The following is a 20,171-nucleotide window of genomic DNA, read 5'->3' as shown; positions in this document are numbered from 1 at the left end:
CCCCACATGTGGTCAGACTTCAGGCTGCAAGCTTCTGTGTGGAGAGGCCTACAGAAGGCAAGACCTGGAGAGAGGGTCAAAGGTGCCTCCGGAGAGCCCACTGAGGGTGGGAAAGGGATGGAGGGCCCAGAGGTAGGAAGAGGATTCCTGAGGTGGGAGCAGGGCGGAAGCGGAAGCGTCAGGCAGCCCCAACGGATTCCACTTCTATGTCTTAACTTCTCTGATCCATGCTCACAGTCAGAGGAAACAGTGGTCCCTTGGGCCAGATCAGACACAGAGATCAAAGAGCTATTCAGTTTGGCTGATGAAGTGCTAAAAAAAAAAAAAAAAAAAGTCTATTCCAAATGCTTAAAATTATAAGGTTTCACATTACCGGCCAAATTTCAACCTTTCTTGAAAAATCAGCAGCTTTGGCCATACTGCACCCATCATCCCATACAATGGCTTACGCTACAGCCTAGTGGCGGTCATGTCTTCAGATGGGGCTGGAGCGCTACAATCCTCACTGCCCCCTACTGCCTCCCCTCACCTACCCTTGCAGCCTGGGAACACTTCCCCATTCCAATCCTTTAGGCCTGACTTGAATCTATATCCCTACTCTTCTGCCTGCCCTGCGCAGTCCTGGGGACCTCTGGGGGAGAAGACCCAGCCTGTGAGATCTTAGCAGGAAGGAGAAGTAGAAGTTGGGGGGGAGGTCCCATGATAGAAACTCTGGGGCCTCTTCTAGACCCATTTCTGTAACCGGCTGCTTCCAGTGGCCTAGTTTGGCTAAGAATTTGTGGGGGGTCACAGCCCTCCCTTCCTGGCATGGATGGAAAGGCACGCCCGGACTCCCACTGTCTCCGCTCTCCTGAGCCTGAGCGTTCCTTCCTTGATGCCTAGTGGGGCATTTGACCTACATTTGACCAAAAAGGCAACTGAGAGGGGTAGAAATGGGTCTCCCCCTCCCCAGCCCCTCCTGCGGGCAGCTGCCCACATCCTCACGCTCTCTGGGGAGGCTGAGCCCCCCCCCCCGCCCCCCACCACCACCACCACAACCACCACAGGGCACCTCTGGGAAAAAGACGCAGAACAGACTGTTTTCAGCTGCCTGGAAAAGGCGCTGTAGGATCCTGGGGCGACACTTTGCTCCCTCCATTGTGAGCTGAGACACGGCCACTACAGCACAAGAGACAAGAAATGAGTAGCAAACGGGGGAGGGAGGTGGAAAAATTAAATTTTGCGTGATCAGCAAGGTTTCAAACAATCGCTCGCCAACTGAAGTGGGTGCCACGTCTATAAGTCATTCTGTTTTATAGACCATTAGGATCTCCAGAGAGAACCTGCATGGAGACCACTGCTTTTTGTTGAAATTAAAATGTCAGAGAAAAAGAAATAGAACAAAACAGGGAATCTGCAATTAATTACCAGGCCATAAAAATTCAATAATCAGGAGGCAGAGCGGCCGCGGGCCCAGAGGTATCAGAGCCAGCGTAACAAGAATGGAATACATTAATCTTTTCAAATTAGTTTTTTAATCTGACGGGGATATATGGTGACATGCCTCCCCTCCCTGCCGGCTCCACCCCCAACCCCCTCTCCCGAGCTCTCGAAGCCGGGCTCTCCGAGAGGGAGGTTCGGGTATGAGCTGGGGGCCTGCCCAAATCCGGACCCCCAGACAGGGGACAAAGTGCTGGTCTGCGGCCCAGGCTGAGCCCAGGGCCCCAGGCCGGTGGCGGGTGGAGGAAGGCCCGCGGAACTGCCAGAAAAGCGCTTCTTGGGAGTCTGGATCCCGCGGGGGCCCAGTGCACCCAGTCAGCGCGGACAGGGCGCCTCTCTGAGCTTCGGTTTCCTTCTCTGCAAAATGGGAATCCTAACCCCGCCTCACAGGCAGGCTGGATGCAGAAAGCCGGGCGCTCTGCAGAAGGCCCCTCCGGTTACTGTGTTGACTGGACTGGCAGCTCAGGCAGCAAGGAGCCCGACGACGCAGGCTCCACCACACTATTCAGAGAGCAATTATTTAGCATTTGCTGTGTGCTCAGCGCTGGGAGAGACCCGCAGCCTCAGCTGTTACTCCGGGGAATGAGACCCCAAGTCAGAGAAGCATGCACTGGGCCGCCCGGTAAGGGGGAAGGCGCTTCTTCTCCGGGCAGGGAGCCAGCGGGGCCCACGGGGAGCTGGGCGGGCGGCCACATGGCAGCACCCTAGCCCAACCCTGCCCCTGCGTCTGCAGCGTCTCCCGGACACTTGACCGGAACTGGGCGGCCTCCCAGCGGGCGTGGGCGCCGTGCACGCAGTTTCTGCCCAGCTCTCGGCGATCCTCCGCCCCCCGCCGCCGCCGCTCCCGCACGGACCGCCCCCCTCCAAAAACCTCACAAACCCGCCTTCAGGTATCGGAGTCTGGGGGCCTCGCGCCTGCTGAGCCTCCCCTGGGCAGCCCCGGGTGGAGCTGTGGTCCGGACACTAAACGGCCTGGGGGAGCAGCCACCGGGTGGAGGGGATGACCTTGAGCAGCAGGTCATCGGATGACCTGTCCTTTGCACTCTGTAATTGTAACAGGTAGAGACCGCTCGGGCCGGCCCTGTGTAAGTCCTTCACCTGGATTTTCTCATTTCCTCCCCTGTGAGGGGGTAAGGGGGACTATTAATAACCCCATTTTGCAGAAGAGGAAATTGTGAAAGTGGAGTTGCCCCCCATTTGTGTGTGTGCTCTGCTCCCCGAATGCAGCTTCCCTAAGAATACGGCCCGCGCGGCTTCTGTCCCCTTCCCCACTTCCCCACGCCGCGTCACAGTGAGCGCTCCACCTGTGCTCGCCGGATAGGGTCCCTGCGAGCCGACCTCACCTGCCATCACTTTCCTCCCCAAAGGTCTCCACTCCAACAGCGGCCATTTCTTGAGCACCTACTGTGTGCCAGCTCGTGGGATCTGATGCCATTTGCATAAGACTGCGGTTCCTGTTATACACAAAGGAAACAGGCTGAGAATGATGGCCCCCATGGTGGTCCACGTCTGTCTGGCGCTCAAGGGGAGGATTCTAAGAACCCTGCCTCAGAGCCCCATCAACGAGAGTCTCAGGACTCGCAAGCCCCACCTCTGGGTTTGTCCCCAAACCAGGTCCTTCACTCCTTCAACCGGATACCCTTACTCTCCTGCCCCCAGGATCCTCCGCTAATTCTCTCACTCCCTCTCAAGCTCCTGTCATTTCTAGCACCTCATACTCATTGCTACCCTGTTACACCCAGGGCCCACCCACCCACATAGGCCGCAGGGTCCCAGCAGAAACAGCAGCGATAAGCAGCAGCCTACCCAGAAGGGCCATCCCATTCTTCCTCCCTGACCCAGGATGGTAGACCTGAGGGGCGCGCAGGGAAAAACCCAGACGCCACACGCAGGGTTTGCGCCCTTCTCCGGGCGCAGTTCCCAGTACAGCCACCAGATGGCGCCGGCTCGCTCCAGCGGGGCTTGCAGTAACGCTGTGCGGTCGCCAGATGGCGGTCGAGACCGCAGCTCCGCGGGCAGTGCCGGAACAGGGCGGAGACTGGAGGGCAGGCGGGTCTCAGTGCGGGCCCAGGAGCCCCAGCCAAGTGACCCCGTACTTCGCTACCTCCTGGCCGCATCATGATCCATCCCGCACCCCGGCTCTCGGTGCCCGCCGCGCTGGCCCTGGCCTCCGCCGCACTGGGCGCCGCTTTCGCCACCGGCCTTTTCCTGGGTGAGTAGGGCGGGGCCTGCGGTACCCCCAGCAGAGCCCCCGCAGGCGGGGCAGGTGCGGGAGCCGAGCCCGTGACTCCGCGAGGCGGGCTGCGGGTAAAGCTCCGCCCTAGCGCCCCGGAGTCCCAGGCCCTGACCGGGACCCCTCCGCGGCAGGAAGACGGTGCCATCCCTGGCGATCCCGGCGAGAGAAGCGCCTGCTGCCCCCTGAAGACGACCCCCTGTGGCAGTATCTGCTGAGCCGCTCCATGCGGGAGCACCCGGCGCTGCGGAGCCTGCGGCTGGTCAGCAGGGCCAGGGGCGGAAACAGGCGCCCACCTCAGACCCAGCGGGTCCCACGTGCTTGTGTGACCTTGGGCTGGGCCATGGCGCTCTCAGGGCTTCCGGGACTCCTTGGGCTGGGCGCGGTGGGCGTTTCCTGAGAGCGGGTCCCCACCACCACCACGCCCACGGCCGCGCACCTGGAGGGGTTTGTGGGCCGGGGGAGGCGCTGGGTGACTGGCAGTGCTGGCGCGACCCTTTTCCCTCCCACCACCGCGACACAGCTGACCCTGGAGCAGCCGCAGGGAGGAGATTCGATGATGACCTGTGAGCAGGCCCAGCTTCTGGCCAACCTGGCGCGACTCATCAAGGCCAAGAAGGCACTGGACCTGGGTAGGGCTCACAGCCAGAATCCCTGGGGGCCGAAGTCACGGGGATGTCTCCCCCAACTCTGGCCCGAGTCCATATCTCTTGCCCCCCAGGTACTTTCACAGGCTACTCAGCCCTAGCATTGGCCTTAGCGCTGCCCCCGGCCGGACGCGTGGTCACCTGTGAGGTAAATCCGGGGCCCCCGGAGCTGGGGCGGCCCCTATGGAGGCAGGTGAGTGTCCCACACATTTGAGGCCCTTGGAGCCTGGCCACTCCCAGCTCCAGGATAAAAGACTTGCTGGCTCTGACCCCACTCCTTTCGCAGGCTGAGGAGGAGCACAAGATCGACCTTCGGCTGAAGCCTGCCCTGGAGACACTGGGTGAGCAAACGGAGTGGAAAGGGCCTTGGCACCATTTTCCAAGTGGGGCCACTGGGCGCGCGCTAGTGACCAGGTCCATAGGGGGGACCTTGAGGCAGTGACAGCTCCCCTGCCCCCTGGCTTCGCAGCTGCCATGTGGCCACATGCTGGGTGGCACAGTGCCCCTCCAGGCAAAAGTCCCTTGAATGGTCACAGCGCCTAGTGAGGCTTGGGCAGGGGCTTCTGACCGCTGGGGCTGCGGACTCAGCCACACCTGCCCCCCCCCCCCGATGAGCTTCTGGCCTCTGGGGAGGCCGGCACCTTCGACATGGCGGTGGTGGATGCGGACAAGGAGAACTGCACTGCCTACTATGAGCGATGCCTGCAGCTGCTGCGCCCCGGAGGCATCCTTGCGATCCTCAGTGTAAGGGAACCCCACACTGTCTCCGTCTTTTCACTTGGCTACTCCCTGTGCCTCGCCCCAAGCCACAAAGCTGCACCCAGTGCACGCCTGTAGGCTGCCCCTTCTGGTCCCCTAGGCTTGCCCCACCTGTGGTCTGCAGTTGCCACCTCTTGCCCTGCTCGCTTAGGCACCTTCCCTCTCCCCTCTGCTACTACCCCCTCGCCCCCATGTCCCACCCCTCCGCAGGTCCTGTGGCGCGGAGAGGTGTTACAGCCTCAACCACGGGACAACGAGGCCCAGTGTGTGCGAAACCTGAATGAACGCATCTTGCGGGACGCCAGGGTCCACATCAGCCTCCTGCCTCTGGGCGACGGCCTCACCTTAGCCTTCAAGATCTAGGGACGGCCCCCAGCGCATGGTCTCAAGGGAAGGGATGTGGGAACCCCAGACATCAACCCTGACTTTTAAATTCGACAATAAAGTGGGGTCTGGGACATGATCTTCTGAGCCTCCATATTTGGCGCTAAAGTGGGTAGGGAGGAGGCCCAGCACTGGCAGGTTCTAAACCAAAAGGGGGCCCTGAGGGCACAGATGTCATCCCTTCCTTGGCACAGTCCTGAGCGCCACCTGGCACCAGGTCTATTGCCAGCTAACTGGAGGCAGGATATAAAGTTCTGACTGACCTGGCCACATACATACAGGACCCCAGCTCCTCAGGTCTGCCACCACGCCACAGGATCTGAGGGCTAGCTGCAGGGTAGAGCCCCCACCCCTTGGTCTCCCTCCTACTTCACTTCCTAGGAGGGGCAAGTGAATGAAGGTCTTGTTTGGTGCAGCTGGGACTGGCTAGGAAACCCTATCTGGAATTTAACAGGAAACAGGCCTTGCAGCCAACCAGGTTCGCCACTGGGCGCTTTCATAGGTTATGCCAGTTCTATTTGCCCATGTCTTCACAGAACTCCGCTCGACCTCACCTCTGCAGTGGAGGCTCTGCTCAGTGGACATCACCTCACAACCAGGCCACTTGACCTAGACCTGAGGACCTCAAGGTTGGAGTATATATCCTGTCCTCCCCCTGAAGTCCTGGAGGAAGGTGAGGGACTGGGTGGGATCACTGGCCAGAACGGAGTGAAACAGACTGGCCTATAGGTAGGAGACTATCAAGTATGGCAGTTTTTAAAAGTTTCCCACAGGAAGATGAAGTTAGGCTTTCCCACACCAACATCTATGAGAGGAGGTGGACAGGGAGCCAGGCCCTTCACTCCTCTCATTTGGACTTCCCTAATCCCAGTCCCACAGAAGTCCTACAGGAAGATCTTATCTCCACGTCACAGGTGAAGGTCAAGGCAGATATTAAGTATTCTTCCACTAACTGCCTCAGCCTAGAATACAGTTAGGTTTTGCAACCAGGGTTAGGCCTGGGTCCTCTAAGGCTGGAGACTGTTAGAAACAAGGCCACAGGAGCGCCTGGGTGGCTCAGTGGGTTAAAGCCTCTGCCTTCGGCTCAGGTCATGATCTCAGGGTCCTGGGATAGAGCCCTGTATCAGGCTCTCTGCTCATCGGGGAGCCTGAAGTTTCCTCCTCTCTCTCTGCCTGCTTCTCTACTTGTGATATCTGTCAAATAAACAAAATCTTTAAAAAAAAAAAAAAAAAAAGAGAGAGAAAGAAAAGAAAACAAGGCCACAGGGGCCACAAGGGCCCACAGGTGTCAACTTCCATCATCCTCCATCTTCTTGGACGTACCTAGAATTTTATGCAACCCTCAGGGCCATGGGTGTGATTCAGCCTTCGCTCTCCCGCATGTTAAAATGCTGTTAAGATGCACCTGGGTAAATATGTCCAAATTACTCTTCAATGTATCTTTGACCAAATGGTAATTCACTTGTGCCACACCCCAGTCCTGAGTCCGGGACCAAGTAATGTCCAGCCATAGCTGAGGGAAGGCCACCTGTTAGCTCTGAGGCAGTAGGCAACCAGGGGCCACAGCAGCTACCAACCTATGACCTCCCCACAAAGCGGAGTTGCAGAAATGTCTGCTGCTCTACTTCACACCTCTCTTGAGTATCCCAAAAGCAGATGTGCTTTCACACCCAACCTGCAGACATCTTTTCCTGTTTATTTGACCTAGCAAAAGATCCAGACTCCAGCAAATTGGCTCAAATTCCAGCTGTCTGCCATTAAATCATGTGTCTTATTCACTGTACACATGGTGTACACACTGGTGAGTGTGTACAGCCTTTCTTTGCCTGGGGTCAACAACAATCCAATGGATCTCTGGACAGACTTACAAACTGAAGATAAAAAGGCATATATCCTCTTATTTTATTGTAGTCCAAAAAGGTCATGGAGTTACTTTAGGGACACAGAGGACTTTGACACAGATTTAGGTAAAAAGCAAAACACTCCCCAGAAAAATAATGTGCTAGCTAGATACAAGGGAGATCTGACCCTGGCAAGTATTTAAACTCTGCAAATACTTGGAGTCATTAATTACGTATACTTCTTTTTATTCATAATCTGTAATGTTTAGGGATACCAAAAGTAATTCTAAGGATGGCTGAATTTAACAAAAAATCTTTAACCTCATCTTAAAACTTCCACTGATCCATCTCGTTCAATGGCAATTTTCAGTAATAGGAACATAAAAACAAACATGCACACAATTGCACAGTTTTCATAAAGGTCTATTTCATTATTGGTGGGTAGCGCATTTAACAGTTAAATACATTTAAATAATGTATAGGTGACTGCACCACTGCAGCATTGGTAACTAGATAACCAATTCAACTAGGAACCAGCTAACAAGTGACTGTCTAAATATTTAAAATACAGCTCTTGTTTAGATCATCCTTTGTTTTGATCACCTTCTTGGGGGGAGGGAAAGCCTGCTGGTCACACTGGAAATATATTAAGGCCAAATCTTCTGATATCCATTCCCAGAGGTTTCTTTCAATTGGATTAAGCCTCCAACTCCAGGGCAAGCCCAAGTTTGTGGCCTCCAGCATTAATGCTCTTCCCGTCTACCAGAGCAGACAGTGTAAGCTTGACACCTGTAAACAGAAGCAGGTAACCATGATTTGCCTGAAACACCTCAAGAGTCTGCAGTCTTTAATAATCAGCCCAGAGCCTGCCTGTCCCTCCCTCAGCCTGTGAGATGACCTACTAGTGCCAGCCACCAGAGGGCACTTGGGAGTTCCAGAGATACTGGAGAGAATTCAGGTGGCCCTATCCTAGGTTAAGGATCAAATAACAGCACTAAAAATGTTAATTAAGTTCAAAGTGCTCTAGAAAATACAGTAACATTCAAAACACTATTCAGACTGTAAGACATTAAAAGACAATTGTATTTGCACCAGGACAACTATAATAAAGAGATAAGTGGGGAAAATTGAATGTAGACTATGTATTATGTATTGCTCAACTAACAGTAATTTCCTTAGCTGCGACAGTGGTATTGTAGTTATGAAGAAAAATGTCTTACTCTGGGAGATGCATGTTAGGGAGATGTGTCTGCATGTCCGCAAAACACACATTTAAATAACTGAAAAGGGGATGTGGAAAAAAAGGAGTATGTATGCAGATATGCAAGAGAGAACAGATGTAGATGTTAATTAGTGAATATGGGAAAGGGTATGCAGGTGTTTTTCATAAAGAAGGCTTTTCATAAAGAACCTAAATTCTTTAGGTTTCAAAAAGGCCAAATATGGAAAGTTTGGGGAAATATCCCTATTTGAAGGGAGAAAAAGTTCCAAGTGCTTTAGAACTTGCTATTCAAGTGTTGGCAAGAACCAGTGATGCTGGGGCACCTGGGTGGCTCAGTTGTTAAACAGCTGCCTTCAGCTCAGATCATAATCCCAGGGTCCTGGGATCAAGACCCACATCAGGCTCCCTGCTCAGCAGGAAGCCTGCTTCTCCCTCTCCTACTCCCCCATTTGTATTCCCTCTCTCACTGTGTCTCTGTCAAATAAATAAACTATCTTAAAAAAAAATACAAAAAAACTAGTGATGCTGGCATCACCTAAGAGCTTGTTAGAAAGACAAACCCTTCACCCCAAGATGTACTGGATCAGAATGTACATTTTATAGCAAGAGTCCCCAGGTGACTCAGGCACACTGAAGTCTGTCTGGTAAGTACTGTTCTAGAAAACACAGCAAGCCTCCAAACACCAGATAAAAGAGACTACAGAGACCAAGCAATGAGTGAACCCTGATTAGAGAAATAAACATCACTAGAAGGCATTTCAGGTACAAGTGAGGAAAGTGACTACAGAATGGACAGTAAATAATAATATGGACTATTAACTTTCTTAGGTGTGATAATGGTATTATGGTTATGCAGGAGACCAGACCTTCTTATTTCAAAGTAGACGCATGCTGAAGCATTTAGGGAGGTGTCAGGATAGCCACGACTTCCCAAGAGCCCAGCAAAAGAAAGGGAAAAAAAGGAGTAACAAAAAACTGTGGCAAAAGGTAAATGTGTTCACTGTACTTTGAAAGGTTTACGAAGAAGCTGAGAAATGAAAAATAATTTTTAAAACACCAATCCTACTTGTCAGGAATACTTACCAGGCCTCAGAGTCTGAGTGTAGCCCACTCCAATTAAACTAGAGTTGTTGACTTTTGCCTAAAATAAAACACAAAAACAGGTGTAAAAAAAATTTCTGAATGGAGAGAGGAGAGACAGCCCCTGCAGGTTTCCCTATTATGCAAATTATGAACTATTCCGCTTTTTTTATTCACATGTGAGATAATAAAATTCACACAAACCAAGAGAAACTCTGGACTCTGGAAACTGAGGGTTGCAGAACGGAAGGTGGCTGGGAGATGGGGGAACTCGGTGACAGCACTGAGGACACACGATGTGATGGGCACTGGGTATTATACGCAACTAATGAATGAATGAACACTACATCTAAAACTAATGATGTACTGTTACACTGGCTAACTGAATTAATTTTTTTTAAAGACTTGTATAAAATAAAGATTTCATAACATTTGGGAAAAAGTACAATTTAATACTATTAAAATTTAACACTGTTACTAAGCCCAACAAAACCCAGGTGCCACTTAATTCTTATCCATTAAACTCCAAGTCAAACTGTCAGTACGACACAATATTCTTGGTAGTAAAAAGGTTGACAACTTCTGACATCAGAACAGATTTGGAAATTATTTGATGTCTTCACTCTTTTATAATGTGTAACATCGAAATAGTCCAGAGAGAGAAATCATATAACAGACAGATATCACAGGAACGGCACTTGGGTTCACACGGCAGTAGAGCCAAGTCTTCTGAAGCTACCAAGGACCAAGTAAGCTGTAAATCTAAGGAAGAAATGAACCCCCAGTGACCACTCTGTGCCCAACAAATTAAGAGCCTCAGACTATTGGACACAAGTTTCTCCTATTTTAGAACAGAAGTAAACGATGAAACTGTGATAGGACATTAAGCAATACTTCAGGGTGATGCTTAATTGGGGGCACAGAGCACTACTTAGGTGGGAAATGCTGGATACATCTCCAAACAAATCCCCAGAAGTCACTCAAAGTCACTTTGGGCACACGGACCCAAAGCTGCCTTCCCATTTTAGACTATGAGACCACTACACTGGCTGGCACGAAAGCCATGCTGCTGCTGTAGACGAACATTTGAAAAGAACAGCAATGCAGCTACCAGGGAGTAGCATGCTGTGTGAATCCTAAGGTTTTCAGTGCCACAGTGCAATCAGAAACAGAGAAGGGAAAAATAATAAATGAATCACTGCCTTACCAACCAATGGGAAAGCATTCCAGATGCTTCTTACACTCCCTGATTACAGCTGCTAACATAAGAATGGGGCTAAAGCTTAACTGCCCAAATTATCAAAAACATGTTCCCACTTTATGTAACAGAAATAACTCCTGTGGAAAGTTTAACTTTCTTTAATTCCCAGTACGTACAGTACAGGCCGTGCCTGACATGCAGGAACAGCTGCTGACCTGCCTGAAATCAGAGCCGGCATCTCTACACTGTCAGACACTGCACTCCCTCCTGCCCCAAAACTCACTAGGGCTGAAAGAGGAAGTAGCAAAAAAGCCCAAGGACATGAGTAGGGTGGCCATCCACCCCCTACAAACCCATGATAGGCGGGAGGGAGTCCTTAGGGTGCAAGACTTTTAATGTTAAGGCCGGAACAGTCCCAGGCAAAGCAGGATGAGCTAGCTGGTCACCCTAGACAGGAGGGAAATCAAGACACGCAAGCCCGATCCTGGCTCTACCCCCTTTCTTCTCACTCTCCTTCCCTGGCAGTGATCTAAGTCCTTTCTCTTCCAAGCTTTATCTCCACCTGCAAAATGGCATTTGTACCACTGACCCCTAAGATCAAATCTAAAAGAGATTTTGTAAGCCCTAAAGACAAAGTAACAAAGTATTATTATTCCACAAAGAAAGACAAAGTAACAATTAAAACACTATTACTCCTGGCCCAGGCCGAAACACTGGCTTCCCTGGGCTTAGACAGGCTTGGAGCTCAGGGTTATTATCTACACTAACTGAGCAGCTTTAAACAAACTCCTGTGACCTGGATATCAAAGTTCTAACATTGCCTCCACAGAAAATGCATGCAGCATTACAAATTCTAATCCCATTCTGTGAGTAAACTAGGGATTGTGGGAACCACAGCTCAAATTTTCAGCACAATTCAAAATACCCAAAGATGAATTCCCACAACCAAAGACCCCATTCTAAGCCCACAGTAATAGCCAGTACTCACAGAAATGGAAGCAGTGGGATCCAACTGATATTTGGCTGCAATGCCAAAGCGAGTGCTGTTGGTACCTGATGTCCAAGCAAGGTTTACTGAAGTGTCAAGATCTTCACATACTTTTTGATAAATTGATCCTCCAAATTCTGTCCCATCATTGCTGTAAAATATTATAAATTTGTAAATCTAAAACAGACAATGTAATGACGGCAGCACTAGGTCGATACTGTAGCAGTATAGTTAAATAAAAAGCACTGCTCACATGGGAGTGTAGTATTCCACTGAAAACGTGAAGTTTTAAAAGGGTCTTTATCCCAACCTATGCCCCCAAATAAAGGGTCATATAAATCATGATACATCCATCCAGTAGAATTCCCAAACAGCCACTAATAATCATGTTGTAGAATACATAGCTATAGTAAGATAATTAAAATGTACTAAGGAAGGAAGGAAAGAATTATAAGCCAGCCTTTCTGATATGTATTTTATACACATACACATATATAAAAAAGATGAAACTCCCAAACATGAACTAACAAAGATTAATTATCTAGGTGGTAGGATCCTAAGAAATTGTGGTTTTCTTCTTTGTCCTTCTGTTATTTACCAATGCTTTATTTTATGGGAAAAAAATTCTTAAGTCCTTTTCACATGTAAAAACACCAGACATTTTAGGCAATCCCACCAACTCAGTACCTCACGTTATCAAAATTAAGAATGATAATCTTTTTGTGTTAAGAGAAATTGACTGTACTCAGATTAGTAAGAGATGACAGGTGACATCAATATCATTCCCAGGTCCTACATCACAATAATCCCAAAAAATAAATACTCACACATTAGTGTGTAGTTGGAAGTCCCCAGTCCTGTAGCCCACTGCAAAGTTATTTCTTGTCAGCTTCGATTTGGCACTGTCAAAAGTCATCTGGTACCCAGCAAGCCAGCCTTCGTAACCAAAGACAGCTGAACCATGGATTGCAGGTCCAGCAAAATCAAAGTCAACATCACAACCAAGGTTTATACATTCCCTCTTGTAAGAAGACTTGATTTTACCACTTTTCTTTCTGGAAAAAGAACAAACTGACTTAAAAGTGATGCCACTGAGAAAGACTTACATACATAACTTCTGGACGAAGGACACAAAACAGATTTATGAACTGCAGTAAAACAGGAGTAAAAGCAGTAGCAGGATAATCCTAAGAGGTAAAGAAAATATAGCTCAATGAGCTAAAAAACAAGGGTACTTGGGGTTAATGGACTTCCACCACCATGAGAAGAATGCTTTTGCAGGACTGACCATCAGTCACAAAAGCCCATTAGAAATATGTTAATTACCCAAGTTAGTCCCACAATGAAAAGAGGCAAATATTTGAAGGGAAGCCAACAAGAACAACCACAGTACTCCTCTCCAAGGCAGAAATAGAAATTCACCGCAAGGTAGTTAGGTAAGCTATCAAACAGTAAATGTGCATCTTTCCTGAAGAAACAGAGAGAAAGGCTTTTAAATTTAAAGCAGATAAAGGGGCCCCTGGCAGGCTCAAGTTTGTACAGCATGCAACTCTTGATCATGAGTTGATCTTGGTCATAGGTTCGAGCCCCATATTGGGTGCAGAGATTACTTAAAGATAAAAATCAAATTTAAAGCAAACAAAAAAGTCCACGCTTACCCCGTGTTTGGTGAAAAGGTGGTATCAAATGTCAGTTTCAAACCTTGACAAATCTATTTTGAAAGAAAAAGAATTTGTTTTCGGCTGTATTCTCCTTTTGAAATACAAAAATAAATTAATACTTAAAACGCATGTTCAAAATGTTACCTGGTCTTCAATTGCGATTTCTGTTCCCAGAGTGTTATCAGTGTTCCATTTTTCTGTGAAAGTCAGACCATACTCACACCATTTATATTTGGTCTCCAAGGTTCCAGTAACTTTACCAGTGTCTGTATTAGATGAACCAGACGTTGAGAACTCCTAAGACAATAAATGACTTCATGAGCTTTCTTGTAAACCCAGAAGAATCACTGCCTAACTTACCCACCGAAACACAGTAATTTCACTAACCCTTTTTATCCCATTTCCCAAATACTTCTACAGTCTGCTACTGAATATACAAACGAACTGCCTGTCAGTTACTAACTGCCACCTTACTTACACTTACATTTTCAACCAAACAATGACAAGTTAACTTGTATGTAATTCTCAACGACAAACTGTACACCTCTTAAGGAAACTTCCGCAAGGTGATTATTTTGGAATTCAAGAATCAGTGTAATAGGAAGGAATGAAAGGCGAGGAATTAATGTTTCAGCACTGTATCCAATCTGCCTAATATTAAATAAAACACTATAAAGGTCAGTATGGTTAATCACAGAGCCTCATCACTAAAATGGGCATTCAACAGTAACTGAAACACTATTCGGAAATGTTCCCTGAAAATTCCTTTTCTTTTTTTTGTTTAAAGATTTTATTCATTTATTTGAGAGTAACAGACAGCAAGAGAACACAAGTGAGGGGCAAGGAGAGGGAAAAACAGGCTCCATTCTAGGGCCCAAGGATCATGACCTGAGCCAAAGGCAGATGCTCAACGGACTAAGCCACCCAGGTACCCCTGCCTCCTGAAAATTCTTAAAAGGGAAAGCACCCCACTGCAGGAATTCATGCCATGAGAAAAGATTTAAAAATCTTTGGTAACCCCAATACTGTTTTTCTGAGATAAAGACTCTTCACCAGATTTCATACCTTCCCAACCATCTTTTACATTCTCGTTTAAAAAGAAAAAAAGGGGACGCCTAGGTGGCTCAGTTGGTTAAGCAGCTGCCTTCGGCTCAGGTCATGATCCCAGCGTCCTGGGATCGAGTCCCACATCGGGCTCCTTGCCCTCTGCAGGGAGCCTGCTTCTCCCTCTGACTCTGCCTGCCATTCTGTCTGCCTATGCTCGCTCTCGCTCACTCTCTCTCTGACAAATAAATAAATAAAAATCTTTTTAAAAAATAAATAAATAAATAAATAATAAAAAGAAAAAAAGTAGGGAAAAGTAATTATAGCAGATTTACTCTACAGCTGGTTTATATATCGTGCATAATGTAAACTATATTAAGTACAACAGATAATATCAGTAGAAAAAACAATCTAATATAAGTATCAACTTGAAGTGCATTATATAATCTTATGTTTATACCAAATACAAGTAACTTGCCAATCCCTAATTGCATACCAAGTGAAAAGACGTAATAAGAAGGCCTTATTAAAATTTAAAATCTGCTACAAAACAGCTAAAACTCTACTAACCTTTCAAAGCTTGGCAGATAGCCAAACCGCCAAGACAAAAGAGTTTAAATACCCTCTGAGCATTCTGATTCACAATTTGTCTGCTAATGATGGTTACACACTTTGGCCACTGAAAGCCAAATCTAAAGATAGCTGATCTGAACTAATAGAGAACTTGACCTGAAATTGTGATGCCTACAAGAGTGAGAAAGTATCAAAAACTGTATCAACAGGAGAAAAAGCCAATCAACCTTCACTTAGAAAATAGAACATTTCTACAACTATTGCTCTGCAATGAGACAGACTCAGTATCTTGAAATAAGACACTTTAACAGGAATTTCAAGTCAAAGCTTGGCATTCAATGACAATATTAAAAAGCACAGAATTATGTCAGGAAAAAAACACCGGATATAAAATTAAGAGTCCTGGCATCCAGTCCTGGCTATCGTTTGCTAACTGAGTAACACTGAGAAAGACGTTGGAACTCTCCTGGGTCTCAGTTCCCTCAAGTGTAATAAAAAAATCTACCTCTGGAGGATTAAGTTGGAGAGACATGAAAGCTTTGCACATTTTCCAACACTTTATACAAAAGAAAAGCATTATTAAACCAATATATACAGAGCATATTCTTCTAGCAGGTACCTGGAATGGGGAATGTGTAGAAGTAGGTAATTTTTAATCCTGAGTGACAATGATTAATGACTCTGGAGGCCCCAACCCCTGCTACCCAACAGCCTATAGATAATGAGCTAGCCTATATACACTCAAGACACAAAATCAAGACACAAGAGCCCTCAAGACACAAAATCAAGATCACACAGTGGAACCAGAACTAGACCAGATGACAAGACTGGCCAAGCTTACACCCTTCACTCCATCACCAACTACTCTGTCTTCTACATTGTGGAATGAACTGGACACCTCTGCAGTTTAGATGAGAAAACGGAACTAGCTGTTAAAAGGACTTATTTGGGGCCAGGTACATATATAAGATCAGTACCACGTTGAGATATACATTAAATAGAAACCAAAAAAACCATATGGAATCCAGATCATATACTTCCTTCATAATCTCAAACCTAATTCCATGAAACCTTAACCCTGTCCACAAAAAGCCTTTCCTCTTCAACAAAGGTTTTGATTAAACAATCTAGTACTAGATATACTTCTCTGAGTGTTCTCCAGTTTAAAATTTATTTTTTATCTCCAACCAGCAAGTAATAAGCTTTTTAAACACAAGGGCTGAGTCTTCCCTTTTTTGGGGAAGGCCTTTTGTGTCTCAACTGGTGCACAGCAAGAGGTTAAGAGTGGGAACACAAAAAAACAAACACAAGTCACTGCTCTGTACCTGGAGCAAGTAAGTTGCTCAACCACAGTGAATATACTCAGGCTTTCTTCCAGACCAAAGAAGCCAAATGGCAGATACAACTACAGGAGTTAACAATTACAGCAAGAATTTATCAAAAAACAAACAAACAAATAAACAAACAAAAAAAAAACCCAGCAAAATTCAATATTCACACACTATACCCATACTCAAAACAGTCTCAAAAGAAAAAATTTTTGAAGGAAAAAAAAAAAATCCCACGAAATTAAGTTTTATTCTACTTTGAGTGAGTTAGGCAGAATCAAGGCATCCAAATACCAACTTCTTTAAAAATACTCAAATCAGGGGCGCCTGGATGGCTCAGTTGGTTGAGCGACTGCCTTCAGCTCAGGTCATGATCCCGAAGTACCGGGATCGGGTCCCACATCGGGCTCCCAGCTTCTATGGGGAGTCTGCTTCTCCCTCTGACCTTCTCCCATCTCACGCTCTCTCTCACTCTTTCTCTCTCAAATAAAAAAATAAAATCTTAAAAAAAAACAAAAAAAAAACCTCAAATCAGGACTCTATAAATTCACAAAATTAACATGAAACTCTTCCAGAGCAGGCTGCTAGAATACACCCTTTATATAAATGGTTAGTACACTCAAATTAAGAGTTACTGAGTACTGAGGCACCTGTGTGGCTCAGTGGGTTAAAACTCTGCCTTCGGCTCTGGTTATGATCCCAGGGTCCTGGGATTGAGCCCCACACTGGGCTCTCTGCTCAGCAGGGAGCCTGCTTCCCCCACTCTCTCTGCTGTCCTCTGCCTACCTGTGATCTGTCAAGTAAATAAATAAAATCTTAAAAAACAAAAAAAGTTACTGAGTATTTTTATGCTCAGAACTCACAGTGATTTTAAATAGGCATAATAGGCATAAGAAGGATCATAAAAATGTTTAACAGGTTCCCTGATTTCAAGCTTGTAATCTTACTGAGTAAACAGTCCCAAATAACCAGTCTTTTCTGAGTTTCTTGTGCATACACAGTAATATGGCAAAAGACCACCTGAAAATCAGAAATCATATCCAAAGCCCAAGTAAATCAAGTTTCATGCAAATTCCTTAAGGCAAAATTAACTTTGCCTCTTCTTCAAGATAAAATGGGTAGACATTTTTCAGTGGTGACTATTTCATGGGCTGAAAAGTTATATAAAGGCTCATCAGAATTTAGTAGATATCTAACACTCACCACACCACTGCATGACTTTGTTTTCACATCCAGTTTCACCAAACCAAAACCTTCAAGTAGAGAGCAAAAGACAACAAAATGAATTTCTTGTATAAGAAGCAGCATACCAATAGCTGACAACACATAAAAAAAACTAAGGGCTTCATATATTCAGAGGGGCATAAAAATGTGGCTTGATACACCATATTTAAATGAAAAAATTTTAATTATTTTATAGAAACTAATATACACAGCACAGAACATCTCTATGCAGCTTTGCCTAGTGTTCAGGTGTACATGTGGCCCAAAAAAATTTGCTTTCAAACCATTTTAAAACCTAAAAATCAGATCAGAAAATCAACTCAAATCTCAGAATAGCCAACAGTTTATTATAATAGTCATTTAAAACAATTATCCCAAAAAGGTATCTTCCTTTGGGATTAATAATCTGAGTAACGAGGAAAATAATCTAAAGTAGAGGGAGTTTATGTGGAATAAAACCCGCAAGAAGAAAACGCAAATTCATTTTAGAAAATTCATTAACCCACTAGGAGTCACCACAAAAGCAAAAGAATAATACATCAGAATTCTAGCCAACCGATGCATAAGCTATGTATGAAAGAAATGAACACAGGTGTTTTTTTCTTACAGGTAAATCGTTGAAGTAGTTTGAAAAAAACTGGAAAAAGCTGGGCCAGAGGAAGATGTGATTACGGTAATATTTTAACAAAAGTTTTATACAAAATCTATCTAATAAATTACAGAGCAAGGTATTTGCAATTTGAAAAAGTTGTTAACCTCCCCCAAGCAATCCAAACACATTTTCACTTCTGATCTGAAAGGAAAAAAAAAAATTCTTACCAAATCCTTTGTTGAAAATATCTCTGGCAGCTTTGCCAAGGTCAGCATATGATGGAGGAATACACACTGCTGGTGGGAAGAAACATTCCAGTATTAACCTTCCAGTTCTCCCACTTTCTTCTGTCGAGGAACTAGAATATGATCCACTACTACCTTTAAATTCAAGAGCTCCAACTTGAAGAGGTTTCTGATACTAGGAGGAGCTACAGTAAAACTAGACTTTAATGATCCCTATAATATCACCAATAAAGATTTATTTCTAAAATGGATAACCACCATAGGTGACTACACAAACTTGGGAGAGTGCTTCCAAAACACAAAAACACACTTTCTATTCCTAAATTTACACAGTACCTACAGCCTTTCACCTCTTAGGACCCAACCAGTACAAAGAATCAAACACATGCACGTAAATATATCTATACTGTGCACCCAGAGAGATCACAGATATATCCAAATGTCACTGGAATGGGCTAATTTAACCAAATGACATAAAACCAAAACCTAAGACAAGGTACTCTTCCCTAACAGATCTCTTCGTATCCTCACTGAGTTCTTAAACCAACATTCTGGAGTGGGAAGAGAAAGATAATTAACACTTGGGGTCATTTAAATGTTGGAACTTAGAAAAAAACACGACCATCTAGGTTTCACTAGTGTCTACATCAACTAAATATCAAAGAGCACTTTGTTAATACGACATTCAAGTCCTCGGCCAATGCTCTGCGGCATAAGGGCAAACAATCTGGGTGGTAACACCAGCTCATTCATTCTACAGAACACGTCCACGCCCTTAGGAGCACATGTAATGACCTTGCGCTCTCCCAAGGGGAGTTACTACTTCCTCTAAAAAAGTGATCCAATCCTCCAAAGGCCGAATCCAAAAGTTACAAACTTTTGGCTTCTGAGTTCGTCAAAGGCACGTCCAAGAACTAAAGGCGAATGCGGCCAAAGACCAACTCCCCTAGCCTAGACCCTCCATCCGAAATCCCGCAGCCCAGCCCCTCCTCCGCAGAGCGAGGGGGAGGGTGGGCAGACCGTAGAGTGCCTACCTAAAGGGGAGAACTTCCAAGTCTTTGGAGAGATCAGGGAAAAGAAGTTGCGGTTTTCTGGTCGACAGGCTTCGACTGTCCAGCCAACCCCGCCCCATCCCGCAGAGATCGCGGGTCTACTTACGCCGCGCGCAGCTCTGTCCGTAGGTCGCCATGGCGAGGCCACAGGAAGAGGTGATCTGCGGAGTGACAAGAAGTGCGGTCAGCGGGGGTCAGAGGCAGGTCAAAGGGCCAGAAAGGGGGTCTCAAACACACACAGGCGAGGAGCCGCGGGGCAGCGCGGCCATCTTAGGGAGCCAGGGCCGACCCCGAGTCTGGTTCGGGCGTCCTGCTTGGCCACCGGGGCCTAGACAGCCAAGTGACGCGCCGCAGCGTACCTGGTGGTCTCCTGAGAGGGGCCGCTACCGCCGCTCCGCTCGCAGCTGAGGCCGCTAGGCTCGCTCAGGGCTAGGGTGCAACTACCCCAGCTGGAGGGCGAAGTGAAGGAGACACCGTTCCGCCCGCCGCAACCCTGTCCTCCCCCCGCCAGGACCCCGCCGATGCCCCCGCGGCTGTCCGCCGCGCCGGCCCCCGCAACGCCGCCTGCTGCCCACCCCAGCCTGCTCCAGAACGGCCACGAGGACAGAAGGCACCCTC

General features: G+C 47.0%; 2 protein-coding genes and 1 long non-coding RNA gene across 4 annotated transcripts; 1 reads left to right on the top strand and 2 right to left on the bottom strand.

The window, feature by feature from the left end:
• Positions 1–1,054: 1,054 nt before the first annotated feature.
• Positions 1,055–4,474, bottom strand: LOC101675683. Its single transcript, XR_001176022.2, has 3 exons — positions 4,009–4,474; positions 2,823–2,933; positions 1,055–2,523 (listed from the first exon to the last, which is right to left on the bottom strand). It is a non-coding gene; the product is annotated as an uncharacterized LOC101675683 (long non-coding RNA).
• COMTD1 (catechol-O-methyltransferase domain containing 1) lies at positions 3,489–7,250 on the top strand. 2 transcript variants are annotated; one of them, XM_004769343.3, is made up of 7 exons: positions 3,489–3,691; positions 3,847–3,974; positions 4,236–4,344; positions 4,434–4,552; positions 4,646–4,700; positions 4,970–5,103; positions 5,329–5,581. In XM_004769343.3, exons 1-7 carry the CDS (start codon positions 3,598–3,600, stop codon positions 5,479–5,481), a joined length of 792 nt encoding a protein of 263 aa, XP_004769400.2. In that variant the 5' UTR covers positions 3,489–3,597; the 3' UTR covers positions 5,482–5,581. The 2 variants fall into 2 exon arrangements, with proteins under 2 accessions (XP_004769400.2, XP_044939455.1); XM_045083520.1 differs by lacking the exon at positions 5,329–5,581 and adding an exon at positions 6,039–7,250 and having other exon boundaries at positions 3,490–3,691; positions 4,646–4,699; positions 4,969–5,103.
• Positions 7,251–7,748: 498 nt separating this feature from the next.
• Positions 7,749–20,061, bottom strand: VDAC2 (voltage dependent anion channel 2). Its single transcript, XM_004769345.3, has 10 exons — positions 19,913–20,061; positions 19,660–19,714; positions 18,484–18,552; positions 17,644–17,693; positions 13,640–13,792; positions 13,493–13,545; positions 12,662–12,889; positions 11,835–11,985; positions 9,649–9,706; positions 7,749–8,132 (listed from the first exon to the last, which is right to left on the bottom strand). Exons 2-10 carry the CDS (start codon positions 19,688–19,690, stop codon positions 8,041–8,043), a joined length of 885 nt encoding a protein of 294 aa, XP_004769402.1. The 5' UTR covers positions 19,691–19,714; positions 19,913–20,061; the 3' UTR covers positions 7,749–8,040.
• Positions 20,062–20,171: the final 110 nt, after the last annotated feature.

Source organism: Mustela putorius, unplaced genomic scaffold, assembly GCF_011764305.1.
Source record: "Mustela putorius furo isolate JIRA1106 unplaced genomic scaffold, ASM1176430v1.1 tig00000698_pilon_pilon_pilon, whole genome shotgun sequence".
Classification (NCBI taxonomy): Eukaryota; Metazoa; Chordata; class Mammalia; order Carnivora; family Mustelidae; genus Mustela; species Mustela putorius.
This window is presented reverse-complemented; position numbering and strand designations above follow the sequence as displayed.